General features: G+C 43.9%; 1 protein-coding gene across 8 annotated transcripts in view; it reads left to right on the forward strand.

The window, feature by feature from the left end:
- Positions 1-21,817, forward strand: part of UTRN (utrophin) — a 490,767-nt gene that overhangs the window by 151,186 nt on the left and 317,764 nt on the right. For all 8 annotated transcript variants that reach the window (XM_084777015.1, XM_084777016.1, XM_084777011.1 and 5 more), the window contains 6 exons: positions 2,270-2,393; positions 4,045-4,132; positions 8,753-8,994; positions 9,537-9,717; positions 11,294-11,439; positions 12,758-12,970. In XM_084777015.1, coding sequence (XP_084633141.1) covers positions 2,270-2,393; positions 4,045-4,132; positions 8,753-8,994; positions 9,537-9,717; positions 11,294-11,439; positions 12,758-12,970 — 994 coding nt within the window. The remainder of the gene's footprint in view (positions 1-2,269; positions 2,394-4,044; positions 4,133-8,752; positions 8,995-9,536; positions 9,718-11,293; positions 11,440-12,757; positions 12,971-21,817) is intronic.

Below are 21,817 nucleotides of genomic sequence, written 5' to 3' on the forward strand. Positions count from 1 at the left end.
ACTGCTTGTTCCCGGGCCGAGCTTACAGGGTGTGCTTATTTAAATATGGTGGTCTGTTCTCTTTTCTTTCGATGGGGATGGTAGTCAATTTTAATTTTGTTTTCTTTATGGATTGTTAAAAAAAATCTGTTCAAGACAGCCATTTCCAGCTATCTTGTTATCTGATACTGGGGTCAATGTGTCTTGCTCATTTTAAGAGCAGAAACTGACTTAGTCTCCAAAGCCATTTTAAATGTATGTTCTTTGGCCTTCTCTGAAAGATAAGGTACTGTTTGATGATGCCTGGGTTCTGGTCACTTACAGCATCACACACTTGCTTATGTTATGTTCAAGTAAAGTTCATGGACCCTCAGCTCTCTGAAATGAACAGGGCTTAAGGAGTGGCCAAGGGACAAATTGTGAAGCCTGCAGGATTGAAAGAGCTCAGCAGACAGAAATGGGCAATTTAGAACTAAGAGCCCAAAATGTGTGTGTGTGTGTGTGTGTGTGTGTGTGTGTATGGGGGGGTTGTGTGTGTGTGTGTGTGTGTGTATAGGTGTGTGTTTGAGTGAGAAAGAGAGGGGAGTTATGTGTACATGTGTGTGTGTGTGTGTGTGTGTGTGTGTGTGTGTGTGTGTGTGAATACAGGTTTGTGACAGTGGGTGTGTGTACATTCCAGAGGCCAACTTTGACTTCATTCCTGAGGCCCACCTCAGAGAGCCTTAGGAATTTGACTGCCTCTGACCCCCAGTATGGGATCATAAACATGCTACCAAAACTGCCCTTTAAAAATGAAGGTTCTGGGACTCTAAGTCAGACCTTAAAGAGAGCGCTTTTTACCCACTGCCCTCAAAGCAAGTTTTGAAGGGAAGATCAGAGAAGGAAGTTTCCTTGTGTTCGCTGCCTTTAGGTTGGCTGAAGTTCAAGGAGACTGCAGTCAGCCACTACAGTAACTTGCTTTCAGGAATGTGGATGGCAGCTATTAATTGATTAAATTTCTTACCTCTTATCTTCTTCTTAGTGATTTAGAGTTGAGATATTATAGAAATGCCACACACACACACACACACACACACACACACACACACACACACACACCCTTTAAATGACATATTACAGAGAAGACTTACCTTAGGGAAGGGGCAGTTGTTCAGAATCCACCAGAAACACATTAATGGATGCTCTGTAGGGGAGTCACCACATCCATCTTCTCTTGTTTATGGTACCAACTCACGCTGGGGTGAGGGGTTGGCTACATGGACTATCTTTGATTACCCCTGTTTCATTTATTAGTATGGGGCCATTATCAAAAACCTCTGCAAGCTCAATTGCTCCCGGTCTAACAGAGTCATCCACAGCGTGTTTTCAGAGGGAACTGCAGGGAGTCTTTGTGGTTAGTGATATACACAAGGCTTAGCCAAGGGCTTGATCTCTGGCCATCTTCCTCTGCCCACGCTTCCTCCTGCCATTGCTACTCTCTTGAGTGCCTCTTGCTTTCTATGGCAGCCTTGTCTTTGTAGTTTTTGTTTCTGGTCCTACAGTGACTAGGACCCTATGGACAGATTCGTATCAAGCCTGTGATTAACACAATTGATTATTGCTCTTAGGTTAAGTCCAGATTCCGTAGTATATCACCCAGGACCTTCCAGTGAACTGGCCCCTGCGGTTCTTGGCCACATCGGTAATTAGCTTTCCCTCGCAGCGCTCGGTGTACCAGATACACCTATTTGTAGCTTGTAAAATATGACCTCCATTCCTTTGTTTTCCATTTGCAAGGAAAGCTGTTAAGCACAGCCACTGTTATGCCCTGCAACCATCCTTTCCCTGGTTGGATTAGGACTCATTCCTCTGAAGTCCTGGAATTAGTACCTAACAAATTCTTTGTCATTACCTGTCACTTTCCATCGCTTCCTGGTGACTTGAAGCTCCTTGAAGGCTGAGCAAGGTCTGGTTAACCATGTATTGAAGAAAAGAAGACAATTTTCAGAATGTTTATACTTGTTCTTTTCCTTTATCTAACTAAATCTGTTTTTTTTTTTTGGTTGGGTACAAGACCTTATAAAAATACAAATGATTCCTAAGTAGCACAAAAAATGTTAATTTAGTTTGTTTCTTAGCCCAATGGTATGTTCACTCTTAATTGTGAAGTGTGATACTGTTTTGAGCGATTGGTCTATTTGGGGGCATTGTCTGAAAGCGCATGCCTGGTGGGTGTTCCTGTTGTTCTTTATTGAGCCAAGGCAACAGTGGAAGCCGCCTGATGACAGAGGCTCTCACCATCTTCTACCAGGTTTGATGCCGTCAGTGCAGAGCTGTTAAGCTGGATTTCGAAATCAAAGAGTGCCATTCAGAATGCAGAGGTGCAGGAGTACAAGAAGGCGCAGGAGACCTCCGGAATGAAAAGGAAGCTGAAGGTGAAATATACAACAAATATGCCAGGAAATAAGATAATTTATCAGGCTAACTTTGCTGTTGGCATAGAGTTGTGGCAGGGTCCAGAAGCTTCTGTGAGATAAATGTAGCCACAGATGGTTTTTAGAGTGTTGCAGTAAACATCGGATCCCCATATGGAAGAGAAATTCAGCTTTCCTCCCCCTTCTTCCTCTTCAACCACGAAGTTGTACATATAATCATCATTATTGCCTTTTAAGTGTGTTTAAATTTACATAGTCTGGTGCCTGGTAACTTAGGACTTTGCACTGTTCCAAAGACATTTTGCTTTTGTATACAGCAAAGCATTCAGTATATTAAGTTTTCCTCAAAATATTATTTTTAAACAAGACATGTTCTTAAAAAATACACTTGGTCTTTGGATCCATGGGTTCTCTTAACTGGATTGAAAATATTGGGAAAAGAGTTTCTAGAAAGTTGATGAAAGCAAAAATATAACTTATTGCCCATCACGCATCACAGAGCATCTGTATGAATAACGTGTGCCCGCACCGTGCTTCCCGCCATTTTCCTCGCCCTCAGCTCAGTCTCTCTAGCAGCCTTGATAGAGAATTGCCATCTCATGTCTTACTCATGGACCAGTGCAGTGAGTCCTACGATGATTCTGTAGGAGCCAAACACTTACATTCTCTTGTTACTTTCCCCAGCCAAACACAATGTAACATCTGTTTACCTTATGTTGCATCTTGTTGGGTATTTTAAGGAAAATAGAGAATACTTGAACTTGGGAGAGAATTGACACAGGCTATATGCAAACAGCATACTATTCTACGTAAAGAACAGTCTCAGATTTTAGTGTCCAGCAGGTCTCCACAGATACTGAAGGCCACCGTCTTATGATAAAGGGCCACTTCTAAAGCCAAAACCACTTTAGTTTGGGTTCTAAAGAATATTGTCATTATTTTAAAACTGTGTGTGAAATGTGCTGTGTTCACACTTCAGTTAGAATTTGATCCTGGGCCAGCAATTAATGCCAGCAGACAATACGTAGGCTCAAAATCACCGCCTTGTTCTCTGGCTCCTCTTTGATGAGCTCAGTCACAGCCATGTTGAGTTCCTTTGACCCAAACGGTTCTTTTATTCTTCTTCCATCTCTACCACCTTTTTTGTTTTGTTTCAGACAAGGTCTCTCTATGTAGCTCCTATCTGGCCTATAACTTACACTGTATAGCAAGCTGGCATCATAGTCACAGAGATCCTTTGCCGAGACCTCCTGAGTGCTGAGGTTTGAGGTGTGCGCTTAAACCTTTATTCTTATGATATGAAATAAACTATGTTCACAGATGGATATCTTATACCCAAAATGTTAATTTTAATGATTTCCCCTTGATAGGAACTCATAACTACAAAATATATAATTTTTATTTCTAAAAGAATCTAAAGTTTATAGTCACTGTCATTGTTTTTGGAACTTTCGTTTTCAAGCTTATTAATTTTCAGAGTGCTAGAGAGTGGCCAGGCACTGCTTAGTTTTTCATTGTGGTGCTTTGTAGATAAACTTTGAAATACCTAACGAAAAGTTGAGAGGGCTCTAGATTCGAGGTTTTAAAATAACATCAGCATTTATATGGAGAGGAAAGTTTTCAGTATTTTGTATTTGGGCTTTATTTCCAGGGATTAGAAAAAGAGCAGACAGAAAGAATCCCCCGACTGGATGAACTGAATGAAACCGGACAAATCCTTCTGGAGCAAATGGGAAAAGGTGAGACCCTGCAGGGGGTTTTTCTTTCAGATTATTTTAGAAGGTCACATTTAATATTTGCAGTTTAAAACATAAAACATTTAATAGAAAAAGCCAGGGGTGGGGGGGGGGCGGGGGGAGGGGAAAGCTGGTTGTCAATTTTTTTTTTCAGGCAGCAGAATCTTTTAAAAACTGAAATCTTATATTGAAGCTTTTTATTAAAAACAGATAAAATCAAAAAGTCATTCTGCTCTCACATGGGGGTCAGAAAACTAGAAACCTTGAAAACCTCAGCAGAGCAATTAAAATCCAACAGCGCACAAGATTTTTAGGACCTCACCTTTGGGGATACATCGATGAGGGTACTGGGGGAGTGTTTTATGCCGGCAACATCTTGGGTATGAAGTTGCCTTAAGTTATTCTATTTCCATTGTGTTGCTTTGACTAACACCATGACCCAAAGCAGCTCAAGTGAGGAAAGGGCTCATCTTAGCTTACAGAATCGCAGTCCATTATTGAGGGAAGCCAGGCTGGGAACTCAAAGCAGAAGCCATGGAGGATACTGCTTGCTAGCTGCCTGGTCTGTATGGCCTAGGACTAACCTGCCTAAGGAATGGTGCTGCCCACAGTGGACTGGACTGTCTATATCTTTTAGCAATCAAGACAATGCCCACCGTCCAGTCTGATGTAGACAGTTTCTCAGTCGAAGCTTTTCTTTCAGATGATGCTAGGCTGTGTCAAATGGATACTAGGAGAATCACTAATGTTTGAATTTTGGTCATTCTCAGAGGATCACATTAATATACTCTAGAGACTTTTTTTTTCTACTTAAATTTAGTGTTACTTGTGTTTGAAAATTTTACAAGCAGTAAAGACGCCAACACTTACTACACAAGACAGTGTTTGTTTCTGCTGTGGGTGTTAAGTTATTTCTTTGCTAGGATTGGACCTTTTGGTGATAGGCTGAGAAAGTCAAAGACTGGGGTGGGGGTGGGGGTTCCAATCTGGCGAGGGTCACATGCTGCTTTAGCTGGCGATAGAGGGCAGGAACTGCAGTGGGTACACGCCAGCTGGAGCACATATGTAGGAGCAAGTGGGACTGGCCAGGCAGCGCAGAACCTGTCTTCTTGAGAATGCTAGAAGGAGGGCACGGAGAAGTACATTTCCTGTACACCTGCTGCTGATTCTAAAAATACTTCTGTCGCCAGTCAGCTGGCTGGGCTCTTAGCTCCACCCCTATAGAAATCATGGATAGGCAAGGGAGGTGCTAGGCTTCTGCACTTCACTTCACTTGGGGTAGCAGAGCAGGGCCTCAGCAGGCTGGAGCAACAGCAGGCAGTGCCCTCTAGTGTAACAGCTCTGGCTCTGGCTTCCCACAGTAGGATGCTTGTCTAAAGCATCAGAGTTACTGTGTAGGCCTAGGAAGAGGGGGGCGGGGGGACTCTTCATCCCTAGAAAGTAGCTGCTTTGTACCTTGTGAGTGGGCATAGGTACAGGCATTCCTCCACCTTGGCCAGTGGCCAGTGTTATCGCTTCTGTGCCTGTGGTGGCTAAGACTCTTGGTTCTTGGCAGCTTTCTCGGTCTATTCCGGGGGTGGCTTGCAGTACTGCTTTATCTCTCTCTTTAGGAGCATTGCTCTACCCTCGCTTCAGTTTCCTTCCACCTTCTCCCTGTTCCTGCTGTCTGCTCAACTGCTGCAATGGCTGGCGCTGTGGTCAGTCACTGTTGCTGCCGCTCAGGACCTGGCTGCCTCTGCCTTCTTTTTGCCATTGTCCCAGTAGATGCTCTGCCTATCTTGCAGCTGTATGGACAGCCATTTTTCTTTTCTTTTTTTTTTCTTTTTTCTTTTTGCGACTTGGTCTGCCAATCTTTCAGGTCTGTCTTCAGATGTCAAGCAGCCCACTCCCTTGCTACTTTTTAGGTTTGGCTTGCCAGGGACTGCTCGGTTCTGTTCCCCACTCTCCTAATCCTTCCTTCTTTTCCCCAACTCCTTCCCTGAACCTCCCCCCCCCCACTCTCACCCCCACACTACACACTAGGGACTGAATCCAGGGCTTTGCACACACTAGGCAGGTGGTCTTCCTTGCCTATTCCAAAGCTGCCAGGCAGCCAGTCCCCACCCCGCCCCCACTGTTGCTCTGGTTCAGAGCTGCCTGCTTTGATCTCACTGCTGTTACTGCCACAGTCCCTTGCTCTGTTTTCCTGTCACTTCCTAAGCCCACCCACCTGACAGTAAGCAAGAAAAGGCCACTCAGGGGAAGACTTTTATTGGGGGTAATGTGGCAGCATAAGGTGTGTTTTTCAGCCAGTTCGCCAATTGAGCTCCTTAGCCCATTTATGTAGCCAGAGAAAGGGTATTTGTACCAACCGTAGAAAACCTCCAAACTAAATAAAGTTTTGTGTTTACACAAGTGTACTGTATACTTGTACTGTACACTGTAAATTTGCTGCAGCCACATTAGTGCTTTGAGGCCACTGGGGAAGATGGTATTGTTTGGGGCTAGGTGGAAACGGTTGCAGTGTTATCTAGTGACCACTGAAGCTTGTCCTAGCAAAATGTTGAGTGCAAAGTTCGAAACGCTCATGGTTGTTGCATTCAGGAGCTGGATTTGTGCTGTAGCCATGACTGTCACATCCTTCCGTAAGGCACCTGTGGGATGTTCCCTGCAGCCGAGGCTGGCGTAAAGGCAGCCTGCTTGTCTATTTTTCTGACAGGCCTCTTGCTTATAGTAGTAAGCAGACTCCAGGAGCATTATTTGGGGAGTTAGGTCACCCCTCCCCCCACATTTTTATTTATGGGAAAACAGATAATATGCTTACCATATGAGCATACTAACATTCATATCAGTTTTAACAATGTGAAGTGCACTTCAGATATTATCCAACCCTGGTTGAGGTGGGATCCCCTTGCCTGTCTTTGTATATGTTTGGTGTCTGCTTCTGTCCTTGATCAAAGCTACAAACAACCCAGGCACAGCGTGGCAGAACTGTCAGACAAAAACCTTTAAGCCAGTAGTTTTAAATATATGTATTTTTTTGTATATACAGGTTGTTTTGTAATTACTACTTTTGGAATGAATTTTTCCCTATGACTTATTTTTATTTTCTGTGTCTGAGTGTTTGCCAGCATGCACATATTTGGCCATGCCAAAGCACAGCTTGCATCTCCATGTTCACACGGTTGTCAAGAAAAATGATGCTTTTCTTGTGCCTGACTCCAGTAACAGTGCTCCTGGCACACAGCCTGTGATGTCGATGCTCTGCTTGGGTTTCCTGTTCTGTTTCCAGCTCCATGGCGGGAGTGCACTTTAGTGGCTCATGTGGGTGGTCCTTTTCAGCCATGGCACGCGCATTTCCCATTTCCAGGGGATGTACTGTGACACACAGTTTTCGAAATTTGTATGATTGTGGAAGCAGGAGTGAATTATTGTTTTTTCGTGACATTTTCCTTTTAAGTTTTTACTACTGTGGATTTTGATCATGTATGTTTACAGAGGAGACTGGTCTCGCTGCTCTCTTACTCACTTGCATCCGGAAGATGTCGGAGTTTCTCTGACCAGCACACATGTCTGCCAAATGGAAAGATCCTGTTGCTAACTTCCCATATCCCATTATGCTCACTTAAAAATGATTTGATGGTGTTTTATAGCACTGGAAAGGATATGGAAAAGACCTATCGTAATACATAACTTTTTATTATTTCTAAAAACATTGCGTACCTTTTTAAAATGTGAGCGTTTGTTTGTTTTTGTTTTTGTTTTGTTTTGTTTTAAGATTTGCAGGGGTTAGAAAAGATAGCTCAGTGGATAAAGGTTTTTGTCCTCAAACCCAATGACTTAGTTCCTTTCCTGGGATCCACATGCTTGAAAGAGAGAAACAATTCCAGCAGTTTGTCCTCTGACCTCCATGGCATGCCTTGGCACGTGGGCAGCTCCCACTATGAAATAAGTACATACATGTTAAAAATTTATAAGATTAACATAATATAATGGCATTTTTGAGATGTCTCCAAAGTAGCTACCATTATTATTATTATTTTGGCCCTGTTTGTATTTAGTTATATATTTTTTCTGAGTGCTTAGTAGGCTTGCTAATGATTTTTTTTTTTTAACTTGACTCCTGGCTCAGTGTTCCTACATGTACTCATTTATTTGCAGGCAAGGGGACTGTTGCCATCATATGTCACCATAGACTTGAGCCAGCTCTGAGTTTTGCTAGCCGTCTTCTTTGTTTTCTTATGGCAGAGGCCATATTCTGATGTCGGAACTCTGCACAAAAGCTGGCATTTGAGTTTGTGTGCCTGCATCAGATTATAAGCTAGGCAAGTGCCAGAGTGTCAGCTGTGGAAGCAAACATTCTGTGGAAGAGGAACTGGCTGATGCTCTACGTGAGATAGCTACCCCACCCTTGACCTGCTCTCTTAGTGGCTCCCACTCTTCTTGGGTCAAGGGGTTAAAGCACACCCAATTATTAGTGTAGCGTTCTGATTTTTAGTTGTGTAGAAGGCACCTAAGGGGATACCCATGTGACACTGCCTCATCACTCACTGTGTTGCAGTATGTAGGAGCACTTCTAGACAACTTTGGTATGACTAAATAAAGTGTCTGCTCTGATGCACGTGGACCTTCTCGTTTGTGTAGAAGGCCTCTCGACTGAAGAAATAAACAGTGTTCTGGAAAGGGTTTCCTCAGAGTGGAAGACGATATGTCAGCATCTGGAAGATCTGGGAAGGAAGATCCAATTCCAGGAAGATATAAATGCTTATTTCAAGGAGCTTGATGCTCTTGAAAAGACCGTCAAGGCGAAGGAAGAGTGGCTGAGGGACACGGCTTTCTCTAAGCCACCCCAGCAGCCCTTGCAGAGCTTAACAGATTCCTGCCAGGTAGGGTGAGAAATGGCTGGACTATATAGCCTTTCTGAGCTGAGTCTCATATATAAAGAGCGTATATCATTTCAGTGTGTGTGTGTGTGTGTGTGTGTGTGTGTGTGTGTGTGTGTTCAGAGTAGACAATGGAGGGCATTAGGTGTCCTGCCCTACCACACTTTACCTTATTCTTTTGAGGCATGGTCTCTCTCTGAAGCTGGAGCTTGGTGTCTAGTTCCCAGCTATCCCCCTGTGTCTGCCCTCCCACAACGCTAGCTTTGCCCCAAGCAGTTATGCCCACCTTTTTACATGGATGCTGGGGCTCCAGACTCAGGTTTGCATGATTGCACAGCAAGTGCTCTTACCCTGTGAGAGCCGTATCTGTATAGCCCAAGAGGACGCATCTTGTAAAAGGAAAAGGTTTTTACAATCTGAAGAGAAAGCAGAGGGTCGGAGAGAATGGATCTCGTATCATGAGCTTTGCGTTCATTTTTTTCATAGCTTTTTGTTGGGCCGCTTACCTTCAGTGGAGTGAAGTGACCGTATTTTCTCTTCCTTAGAGGGAACTCACAGATCTCCTTGAGCTTCGCCCCAGAATTGAGACCCTGTGTGCAAGCTGTTCAGCCCTGACGTCTCAGCCCTCTGTCCCAGGTTTTGTCCAGCAAGGTTTTGATGACCTTCGAAGTCACTATCAAGCTGTGCAGAAGGCTTTTGAGGAGGGCCAGCGCCAACTAGAGAATGGTAAACCTTGCTTTCCACTGCAGTCACCTCTCTGTCTCTCTCCCCCGTCCTCTCCCCCTCCCCTCTGTCTGTGTCTCTCTCCCCCGTCCTCTCCCCTTCCCCTCTGTCTCTGTCTGTCTGTCCCTGTCTCATCTTTCAGTTTGCCTTCATCTAAAAATCACTCCTATTATTTAGACCTTTAATGTGTCTGAGTTTTCATCTCGGTTCTTCATACTGTTTCCCCCTGCACCCTTGTGCTTGAGGTCTTACAACACAGTCAAACCATTTCCTGTGCTCACGTTTGTTTATAAATAGGCAACTAAAAACAATAACAACAACAACAACAACAACAACAACAACAAAAAAAGCCAGGTAGTGATGGTGCATGCCTTTAATCCCAGCACTTGGGAGGCAGAGGCAGACAGATCTCTGAGTTGGAGGGTAGCCTGGTCTACAGAGTAAGGCTCAGGATAGCCAGGGCTACACAGTGAAACCCTGTCTTTAAAAAACCAAAGGGGCCAGCACTTGGGAGGCAGAGGCAGGCGGATCGCTGTGAGTTTGAGGCCAGCCTGGTCTACAAAGCGAGTCCAGGACAGCCAAGGCTACACAGAGAAACCCTGTCTCAAACCCCCCCCCCCAAAAAAAAACCCCAAAGGGGAAAAAAGCAATAACAAAAACAACAAAACAAAACAAAACAAAAATTAAAAAAAAAATCCAAACCACACCTAAACTGAAAACAAACAAACAAATAAATAAATAACCAATTTCACAAGCTGTGAAGTTGTATATGTAGAATATATTGAATTCTGAAAGACTTTCGTTTTCCTTTTGTGTTCATGGGTTGCAATCCAGCAGTGCGTTGTTCAGGCTAGGCACATGGTTGAACTCCAGCCTTCATGCATTTTGCTTGTGGAATCAGTTAACTTACAAAGTGACATAAAAGCTAGCACAGACTTCTATCCTAGACAACAAGTGCAAGCCCAGCCCTGGGTTTTGACAAGGATCAGGAATAGGCTGCTTAACTTATGTTGCTAATTGGCTTCACCTCTTGGTGCCTCACATTCGACTCACTTCCTCTTCTGTACAAACGCCGATTGTTTGGGATTTTTTCAGAGGCACAGAGGGAGATGCTGTGCTAGCTGGCTGTTGGTAGCCACCCCTGTTCCTTACAGTCTGTAGGGTTCCCATATGGTTTGTGCATACTCATGGGGTTTCAGGAACATTGGCGGAGGGACCTTTGCTTCCTTTTATTCTTTGTGTAGCAGTTGGTGAAGGGGAGAGTGTGTGAGACAAAAGGGGTGTTGTCCTTCGAGCTTCACAGAGACATTTCATCACGATCAAATGAAGAAAAATGATACCCAGTTAATATTACAAACATCATCCTCCAAAGGAATGAAGCCATGGTCTGTCTGTCTGAAATGCCAGAGGGATGACTGAGTTTATTAACCAACAGAGATCCTTTTCAGTTGTGATCATGGTGCCTAATTTATTATCTATTGGAGCCTAGTTACTATATTCAGAAGATTAATGGTGCAGACAATAACAATATTAATGTCCTGCCATTGTCTTCCCTAAGTGAGTATGTTTAAATCATCAGAACTGAAGAGTCAACCAGGACCTGCCTATTTGGATATGTTGAACACGCTGAAAAAAATGCTAAATGAGTCAGAAAAGAAAGCCCAGACATCTCTGAGTACCCTGAATGATCTCACAGCAGTGGAGCAGGCTTTGCGAGAAAAACAGGTAATATGTCTTTGAGACCTCCCTGACCGTGTTTGATAGTTCATGTTGTATAGTTCAAGTGGGCGTTCAGTGATTTAAAAAAGAAAGAAAGAAAGAAAAGGCAAAAGGCCATTTTGAGTCAGTTTTTAAAAATGATGAGAATTTTGTCCACAGACCAACAGATTAAAATATAATTCATTTTATTTTTTGCTTATGATTATTTATGATCAGTATTGTTGTGGAGGTGGGTTTACCCTGAACTCAGAGGATGAACTTGGTGCTCTCTGCAATGGGTAGAATTCATATCTTCAGCCTTGTGTGGCTGAGGTCTTTGTCTGCTGAGCCAACCTGCAAGCCTAAGACTTTACAATTATTTATATATAACAATAATAATTTAAAATTATATTTAATTTATAATTGTATAACTGTAATAATTTATAATTTATTGATAATGATAATAATTTATCTGAGGTCCATAAAAGACACATTATTGCTACTAGGAAAAATGTATTTTCTTATAGTTCGTAATAGTTCATATAAAGTCTAAACCTGTTCCTAATCTGCTAAATATCTCTCCTAAAATGAGGCGAAGTGTATTAGTTGAACTGATTTCCTTTCTCTCCCCCCCTCCCCTCCCCTCCCCTCTCTTCCCCTCCCCTCCCCTCCTCTTCCCTCCCTTCCCTCCCTTTTGAGAAAGGGCATTACTCTGTGGTGTGTGCTTGCCTAGAACTGACAGCAGTCCTCCTGTTTCAGTCTCCCAAGTGCTGGGATGACTGTTATGAGCCACTTAAATAATTTTCATATAGACTAAATCACTTCTCTAATTCTTTGTTCCAGTGGCCCTAAGGCTCTATACCAGTGGTTCTCAACTGTCCTAATGCTGTCGCCCTTTAATACAGTTCCTCATGTTGTGGAGCCCCCCCCCCACAACTGTACTATTGCTACCTCCTAACTGCAATGGCTACTGTTAGGAATCTTATCTGATATGCAACCCCTGTGAAAAGGTCATTAGATCCCCAAAGGAGTCTCAACCCACAAATTGAGAGCCACTGCTCTACGCTGTTATACCTGATAAAAAAGACTGACTTTTGACCTTGGGCTCTTGGCCCACGCTGTGTGTGTGCTTGTTACAGTAGTTTCAAGGTACAGAATACATTATGTCATCCTAGTAAAGCTCATGAGAAGAAAACTTTGACTTTTCTCAGAATACCTATTTTTTTTTAATTTACTATTTTTAAGTAAGGTACCCTTGTCTCCTTTTTTCTGTATGTGTATCGCTCCTGTTACTATATCTGTGCAGGTATATGTTCATCTTTGTGCTTTTGAAACTTCTTTTCAGGCCCTTGATGAAATCCTTGAGAATCAAAAACCTACATTACATAAACTTTCAGAAGAAACTAAGACTTTGGAGAAAAACGTGCTTCCTGACATGGGGAAAATGTACAGACAAGAACTCGATGATGTCCGAGGAAAATGGAATAAAGTCAAGACCAAGGTTTCCAGAGACTTACATTTGCTTGAGGAAATCACCCCCAGACTCAGAGATTTTGAGGTAAGTCAGGAGGCCAGCAGGAGTGTCAGCTCGTTTCGGGGCGCACAGTGGGTGTCGCGTAAGACTGGGAAATCTGCTTTCTGGATACCTGGCATTCTTCCTGGTCCCAGGTTCACTATATGCTTTAGTTGGAATTTATAAATTGCCTATCAGGAGTGTCTCAACCCACAAATTGAGAGCCACATTTGAACGTGCTGGCGAGCACACGTGTTCCTTTTGTCTTGCAGAGGCTTCTTGGTAGAGGAGACCTAGACCTTGATGGGTACATAGCTTAATAGTGGTCAGAACAGAATTCCAGCTTTGGGCTCTACATGGCCCTGTGAGCCATGTAGTTCACAGTGACCAGCAGTGATAGTGGAAGCAGTTAACCTAGATGGTAACAGAGAATGGAGTGAGGGGCACGGGGCCAGGGTCTCACATATCCGAGGCTGGCCTAAACCTTGATTCTCTCCCTCCCTCCCTCCCTCCCTCCCTCCCTCCCTCCCTCCCTCCCTCCCTCCCTCCTTCTCTCTCCCTCCCTCTCTCTCTCTCTCTCTCTCTCTCTCTCTCTCTCTCTCTCACACACACACACACACACACACAGAGTCAAGGGTGACCTTGACTTCACCTCTCAAGTGCTGAAAGTGAAGGTGTGTGCCACCGTTACCTGCCTTTTAACCCTGTGGTAGGGGTTAAACTCAGGGTCTTATCACGCTAAGTAAGCACTCTGCCTCAGCTTCAAGTGTTTGTACTACAAGTGAGTAACTTGTACAACCTTCTGCTGAACTCTCAGAACATATACACATAACAGTGGTGTGAATGAGATTTATGCTTGTCCCTGATTTCAAAATTTTTGATGATGGTCACACATTGGCTTAACAATGATTCACGACCAATGTTTTTTTGTTTTTTGTTTTTGTTTGTTTGTTTCTTTGTTTTTAACACCACACTAAGATGTGTGTTAGCCTAAAGACATTTTTGGTTGTCACTGACATGGCATAGGAGTAGGGTAGACAGGTGACATCAGAGGAGTAGAAACCGGGGATGCAGCGTGCTGTTGCATGGCACACAGGTTGGCTGTCATAGAAGAAAAACCGCTTAGGACCAAATGTTGGTAGTTCAAGGTTGACCCATGCTGTGTGAACTGTTTCTATACTTTCAAATTTAAATCCTAGATACTGTTAGGGGAACTCATGAGTGACTCCTGGAAAGTTTATTTTTGGGTTAGTTAAATTTATGTGTCCTGATGCTGTGATAAAAATACACTGACCAAAGCAACTTAGGGGAGGGAAGGAATTAGATTTCACTATCTTAGTCCACTGCTGTCAGGAGGCAGTGCAGGAACTCAAGCAGAAGCTTAAAGCCGAGACCATGGAGGAGCACTGCTTGCTGGCTTGCTCTCAGACCTATGCTTACCAGTCTTTTTTATACAGCCTTAGGTCACCTGCCTAGAGGATGGTGCCACCCACAGAGGTCTTCTTCCACCAAAGTCAGTTAACAGTCAAGACTTTCTCCCACAGACATGCCCGCAGGCCAGTTCCATCTGGCCAGTCCCTCAGTGGAGACTCATTGATTCTTGGATGTGACAAGTTGACATTTTGAAATAGACTAGGATGAGTGTGCCACTATTTAAACATGGAACTTCAAGAGAATTTTTTAAAAAATCCTTTTAAAACATAGACGAGAGTCCAGTTTTGGATCTTACTTCATTGTTATTACTAATATTGCAATTATAAGCACTTTTAGTGGCCAGCTGGAGACTGTGTTAAAGATATTAAATATATACAAATATTAAAGATATTTTCCACCAAGCCTATGGGTCTCTATTCAAATATTTACTTTTATATTAGCAGACATTCACATACTGTTTTTTGTTTGTTTGTTTGTTTGTTTCTCTTTGGTGGATTAACAGCAAGGTTAGTTTAGCCTTTAATTATCCAACTTCATTAAGCCAACACATGTACGATTTTAATGCCAGAGGCCACTCTTGCTCACTTAGTTGTTTCAAAGGGATTGCCTGTTAATTCAATGCTCAAAATTCATGTGGGAAAACTTTGAAGTTTCCCCATCAAGTTACAAGATAATTGTAGTAAATACTCACCCACAGGATAACCTTCTCCTTTTCCCAATGTCTTGGTGCATGTTATAGTCTTTTAAGCTCCATTCTTTAAAAGCAGTGAGCCCCAGCAGGTGTTCAATTCACTGCCATTTTACCGAGTTTCTTAGGGATAAAGTAGACGGATTGTTTGCTTAGTTTAATTCAATCAATGAATTTATTTTTTGAGCCAGGGCTTTGCTCTGTAGATGAGCTCCCTATGTAGACGAGGCCTGGTCCCTAACAAGGACAGACCCATCTGCTTCTACTTCCAAAATGCTGTGATGAAAGGTGTGGGGGCACATGCCTCCTTACTGCACCTGGTAACAATCAGAAATTGCTGACTTTTAAAAATGCACTTTTAAATCATATATGTGCTATATGACGGAGCTTCCCTTTCCCCGTTCTCCTTACAACCCTGCTATTTGAGCTCCATTTTTTCTTTTGCTCTCTCTCTCCTTTTCTTTTGTCCGCTCTCTCTGTCATCCTCTTTGTGTCTCCCCGTCCCCCTCCCCCCATGCCTTTGCTCCTGTTTCTCTCATGGCCAGGTCCAGCCTGCTGGCCATGTATAATCTAATATTTTCTCTCTGCTCTGGACTCTTCCAGATGCCTCTGGCTGGTCTCTCTCTCTCATATCTTATAAACACCAATCCCTTAACCATATTACGGAGCGGTCATGTTGTCAGCTTAAACATCTGGTGCTGAAAAGCAGGAGGAGTGAAAGTGGACCCCTTTCCAAACCAAACTGCTGATTTGACTCAGATAAGATGTGGACCATTTATTTCTGCTGGCTCCTGCCACCTACCATTTTCAACTCCAAATGTCTGGATTCTGCCTCTTAGGTGCATCTGCCTCCCCGACATGCTCTCAGCTCCCTCCTGGAGCCTACTGGAATCTTCCCTCTGGCACGGATCCTGTTTGCAACCCTTTCCTCTCTGTTTCTAATCTCTTTCTCCTCAGACTCAGATTCCATTCTTGTCTTGCTGCAAATGGCCTCAGTACAACTCAGTTAATGGCCAGAGGTAGCACGTTAGATTTTCAAATTCTCACAGATTGTAACAACTTCTCCCCACAAACAAAGTGATCCCCACATTTCTAATCTCTAAATGTACGTACTCTGCTTTATAAAAACCTTCCCATAGCCATGTGACCATGGAGTAGTCACATCATCAGTTCACACAGACATTTCAATAACTAGTGGAGTGCAGAGCTTAGAGTGTGCATTCCACTCCTTGGAATAAAGCTTTTAAAGAGTACAGCACCTTTAGAAGTTGAATTAACTTTTGTTGTGTGTTCATCTTCCTCTCTCCAGCCCTGTGGCATTTGTACGAGGAGTCCCGTCCCCCCCCCCCTTTGTTTGTGTATATAGTCATAGTTGTCTCTTCTTTTCTTGGCATTTGGTGACATTTCTTTTGTCTTTACAGCTAGTTCCTCTTGTGCAGGATAAAGTTAGACCACTACGCTCCTCCGTGGCGCTAGGCACAACTGTGGGGTTAAGTTCTTTGGCTCTGTACTGTGTTTAACAACAGAAATGGCCATCTGAGCTTTTACAAACCATCACCCCCTTCCCGGCAGCAAGACATTTGAAAAACACGAAACGGGCAACTTTTTATTTTCTTCTATTGATTTTACTGATAGGATTTTCTTATGGATCATGAGGATAAAATGAAATCCAAAGAGGCTCCTTTTTCTCTCTCACCCCCAGTCGTAATCTTTGGTTATTACTAGACTGCGATATATTTTGTATAATTTCCTTTTCCCTACTCATGATGCTACAGTGTCGGATATACCTGGAGCTTTACTGGAGCTTTCCCCAAATGCACACTATACCTGGTTTGCCCCTTGGCTGTGCCCTGCAGGCAAAGGCCATCCACAACCCACTGTCCAACAGTTTCATCACGCCTCCCATCACCTACCTTGAGAATTCATCTTCCCATGGATGCAGAGACATCTGCACGGGGTGGGGTCTACTTAGTGAAATGTTCATGCTGTAGTCCCTACCCCTTCCTTGTCTAGCCTGTCCATGTCCCCACTGTGAGTGGCATCAGGCTGGGAGAGAATCATGCATCCCAAAGGACTGCCCTGGACTTGCCTTCCTCACAAGCTTGCTGGAATGTCAGATCCTCCTGGCTGATTCTTTAAGAACAAAATTCATTAGTGATCTTCAGCCTTGCTCAGCACCAAAGCACACCCTGGACCTTACTCGCCCTTCTGTTGTCTTGTCCGTCCTCCCATCTCCACCCTGGGGAGTTCCATCTTGCTTAGAAATATGTTTCCCTTTTCTCCCAGGGTGTGAGCTGTTTGAAGACAGAGCTCTGTGGGGTGCCCAGCAAGTATGAGGACGTGAGTGGCAGTGATCTGAGTGAATTGCTCAGTAGGTGTGTCAGGCCTGCTGCTCCCTCTCTCGTGAGCTTAGACTATACAGTCTACAACCCACGTACCCTCAGTGGCCGCACAGCTGTCTGCTCACTTCTCTTCCTTCAATTGCTCAAAGTCAGAGACACTTGCCACACCAATGTGTTCTGCCCCAGAACATGAAAGGACATGCTGAGACTCTGCCACTGAAGAAACACGTTCTTGAAATTAGTTTCAAAGTATTTCGGTGCAAAAATAAGGAAGAATAAGATCAGTATTTAGCTAATTAATCCTTTCTAGAGAACACCAGCCTGATATAATAATTAAAATATTGCCCCCTCCCTCATTTCCAGGGGACAGTGGGCCATCCCACACCCTGGATTTAGGGGGACAGGTTTAGATAAATTGATGTGTGGCAATGTTATTCTTTGTCCTCACCTCTGTGCCAGAATGTTGTTTTAGGGCAGTATTTTCATCAGGCTTTTGATAATGTCTGCTACAGGCTGCGGAATGCCTTCAAACTGAGCAAAATAGGAAACTCTTTAAATTACTGCACTAATTGTGTTTTCGCAGCTGGTTTTGTCTGCGTCTTTGGGTAGAAATTAACAGCTTAAAACTCTGCATACATTCCAGCTGATGGGGGAGAGAAACATGCCAGGAATGTGGCTGTCACCAAAGGTGAGGGACTGCTGTGTACCTTAGCGTCACAGGCTCTCATGTCAAGAGTTCGGAGCTTTAAAATCTTCTCTTTCCAGCTCAGGAGGGGGACAGGGTGAGGTGCAAAGGGATTGTTTCGTTGACCCTACATTCCTTCTCTGTGACCCTGAACCAGGGTGTTGTCTGCTCAAGAAGTTTCCTGCAGGGATGGTCAGTGTTTTTGAAAATGTGGCCATTCCAAAGGGGAATGCTTGATATTCAGTGTTCCTCTAAATAACCGTATTACTAGCAATTTCATCTTCACTTGAATATTTGTGAATAAAAATGGGAATGAGAAATGATTACTGCCTTAAACTAGGACTGATTTTTTTAAACAGACATTTTAATTAAAAATTTACTGTGTGTGTGTGTGTGTGTGTGTGTGTGTGTGAGAGAGAGAGAGAGAGAGAGAGAGAGAAAGAGAGAGAGAGAGAGAGAGAAATGCATGCATCTACATGCATGCATGCACACAATTTCTCTCAGAGAGACAGACAGACAGACATGTGCGCATGCACACACACACACACACACACATACATACACACACACACACACACACACACACACACACACGGCAGACAAAGAGACAGACAGAATATGTGCATGCTTATGAGGATATGTGTGTGAAAGCCAGAGGCTAGATGCTTGTCTTTAGACTGTTGTTTAAACAAGGCCTGTCCCTGGGACCTGGGTGGCCAGTGTACCTCAGGATCTACCTGTTTTGCCTTTCCCGGCATTTGGGAAACATCCGTTTGTCACCATGCCCTACTTTTTCTGTGGCTTCTGCAGATCAAACGCAGGTCTCCGTGCTTACCAGGAAAGTGCTTTACTGACTGAGCCATTTCCCAGACTCTTAGTAGGAACTTAAAACACATTTACTTACTATAAGAAGTGAAGCTCCCCAAAGAACTCTGTGTGTGTGTGTGTGTGTGTGTGTGTGTGTGTGTGTGTGTGTCTATGCACATGGATTTGTTCAGTAAGTTGGATGGAGGCAAAGAAGACATTGTCCTTTACTGTGGAGTAGAAACACCTAAGCTAAGCTTGAGCTCTGTCGTTTTAAATGGCTCAAGAACCTGTACTGCTCTTGTGAATTCTCTCATGTTCTTTGTGACTTGGCTGAGGGACCGGTGTGAAAGCCACAGTTATGTTTTAAGTTTTAATTACTGTGCCTAAGAGATCCATAAAAGAAAAGTGCCTCTAACCTGCAAGCCTGCTTGCCCAAGGGCAGATACTTCTTGAAATGCTGGAGGCTAGTGTTTATTGAGAAATACCAAGCCACATGTTTTCACTGCCCTGAATGAGTTTTGTTTGTCCCACCCGCACCAGATGTGCTCGATCACATGTAGGTAGGAGGTTCGTAGGCAAGGAACATGTCAGGATGTACTCTCGCCACTGATTGGACTGGTGGGAAATGCATAGCCTTGTGAGTTTGCCTGCGTAAAACCTCTGCAATATGTGACTATAGCCATTTTCTCAGCAGCCTGGAATGGATCTGGCCAGTAGTATTTCGTTAATGCTTGCTTTGAATTTGGTTTAAAACTGTGGCAGTGGCCTTATGCTTTCACATGGGGATTAACACTGCTTTCAGCTGAGCTGGATGGTGGGATTAGCAGGTGGCTTCTGCCACAGATGCATGAGATTATTTTCCTTTGGGGGGGGGGGAATAGACCCTGTGGGGAGAGTGAAGGAGGGAGGAGTTGAGTCTCTGCAATCTCCTGCAGGCAGGTGACAGTTGGTCTTCATTTAGAGACCCCCTTGCTACACAGTGTGGCCACAAGGTGGGGCACCTAGTAAGTCTGCTGCTGCTGCAAGGCATTTGTAAAGTTTGCACTGACTCCCGCTTGCTTGGCTTTTCTTCTGCTGAGCTCGTTGACTCCACCCGTGAGGTAGATGCACCACTATCAAGCTCTTTTATAGGCCATTTTCCAGATACTTTAAAACAATTACAAGACTGAACCAATGTTAATGTTGACAGCAATTTTTAAAAAAAGTGCCTTCCATCAAGCCCTGCAGATCTGGACCCAGGGGGCCTGCACAAACTCATGCCCCAACCAAGTAGTTGCAAGCAGAGAAGCTAGAGCCTCTGTTTAGATGTAGCCATTAAGGGGGGGGGGCACGGTGACTGCCTTTGACATGAACTCTGGTGCTCAGGATTTGATCATTGCCCCTTGCTGGGGTGGCCTTGCAGGCACACCGAGGAAGGGGATGCAGGCTATCCTGATGAGACCTGATAGCTATGGGTAAGATGGCATGGGAGGAGGTCCCCTGTTGTCAGAGGTCTAGGGGAGGGGAATAGGGCGGAAGAGGGAGGAGGGGGGAGTGGAGGTGAGAACAATCAGGTTGTAATGTAAATAAATAATAATAATAAAAAAAAAACTTTTAAAAGTACCTGATTTTTGGCAAGCACAACTTTACCCAACATTCCTGGGTGTCTCTGACAGGATGTAAGTTCTAGAATTTGGAAGCATTGGCTCTCTAATGAGGCCCATGTTGTTAATAATGAGGCAGGTGCTTTCACGGGTGCTAACTGTATATTGCGTGCGTCTGTGTGCTGATCTCTGTACAAACACTCACTGTGATTTTCAAACAATCAGACCCAGGTGTTGTTATAAGTCCGCTTTTGCAAGTGAGCAGTCGAGGTGCCAAGAGCAGAAATAGTTTCTTATAGTCACGTTAGCTACTGTGGTTGGCATCAGACCTTCGTGTGTCTTTTCCTTCATGGTGTACACGGATACAGATTATACACAGGGTTTTCTATTGTGAAAACAGGATGGCTTTTCAGTTGCTTTGTGTGTCTTGGGATGATTAACTCTATGTGGCTTGTCTGTGTCTGCTATATTCCTCTTTCTCTTTTCTCATGTGAAGCTGAGAGCAAGAGAAGGAATGGGTGTGCCCTGGCTGTGTTGTGAAAGAGCTTGCTGGTGGTATAGCTGAGGGGGCGGAGTCAGAGCTTGCTGGTGGTGTGGCTGAGGGGGCGGAGTCATCTTGATGGTGTAGCTGAGGGGGCGGAGTCAGAGCTTGATGGTGGAGTAGCTGATGGGGCGGAGTCAGAGCTTGATGGTGGAGTAGCTGATGGGCGGAGTCAAAGAGTCAGCAGAAGAAAAGCCAGGTAAACGGGAGTCAGTTCAAACATTAAAAATGCCTTGCAGCAGCAGACTTACTAGGCACCCCACCTTATGGCCACACTGTGTAGCAAGGGGTCACTAAATGAAGACTACTTGTCACTCGCCTGCAGGCGATCCCTGCGTGTGCTCATTTGGGTCAGGGGGCGCCTGCGAAGGTGAGGAAGAGAGAGAAGGAGGTGACTGGTGTCCTGAAATTTCCTCTCATTTTCCAGTAAGGAGTTAAAGCTGCCTGAAGTTGATCTATTTTTTTTTTTTAAAACTGTTATTGTCAACATACGGAAAACAAAATTTAGTATTTATAATGACCACGTTCTATAGTTAATCTAGCATTCTGTTAAGCAGTATTTGATAAAGAAGCCTATTTTGAGGTAATTATGGAGAAAACTGGGGTTTTAGTCTTTCATGTTGTGACTAAGGTACTTTAGAACTGTGACTGATGGCTACCTTGAGGTGTGAGGTGCCTGTAAGTGTTAATGAAAATTCTTAGCTGTGAAACTCTGTTCTTCATTCAAAATTAGCTTCAGTGAATTTTCTAGTAGCACAGAAATACATATTCTTTAGAAGTTCAGAACAGGGATTAACAATGCAACCAGGCAG

The sequence above is a fragment of the Acomys minous genome (genome assembly GCF_964271855.1).
Source record: "Acomys minous genome assembly, chromosome: 3".
In the NCBI taxonomy this organism is placed as follows: Eukaryota; Metazoa; Chordata; class Mammalia; order Rodentia; family Muridae; genus Acomys; species Acomys minous.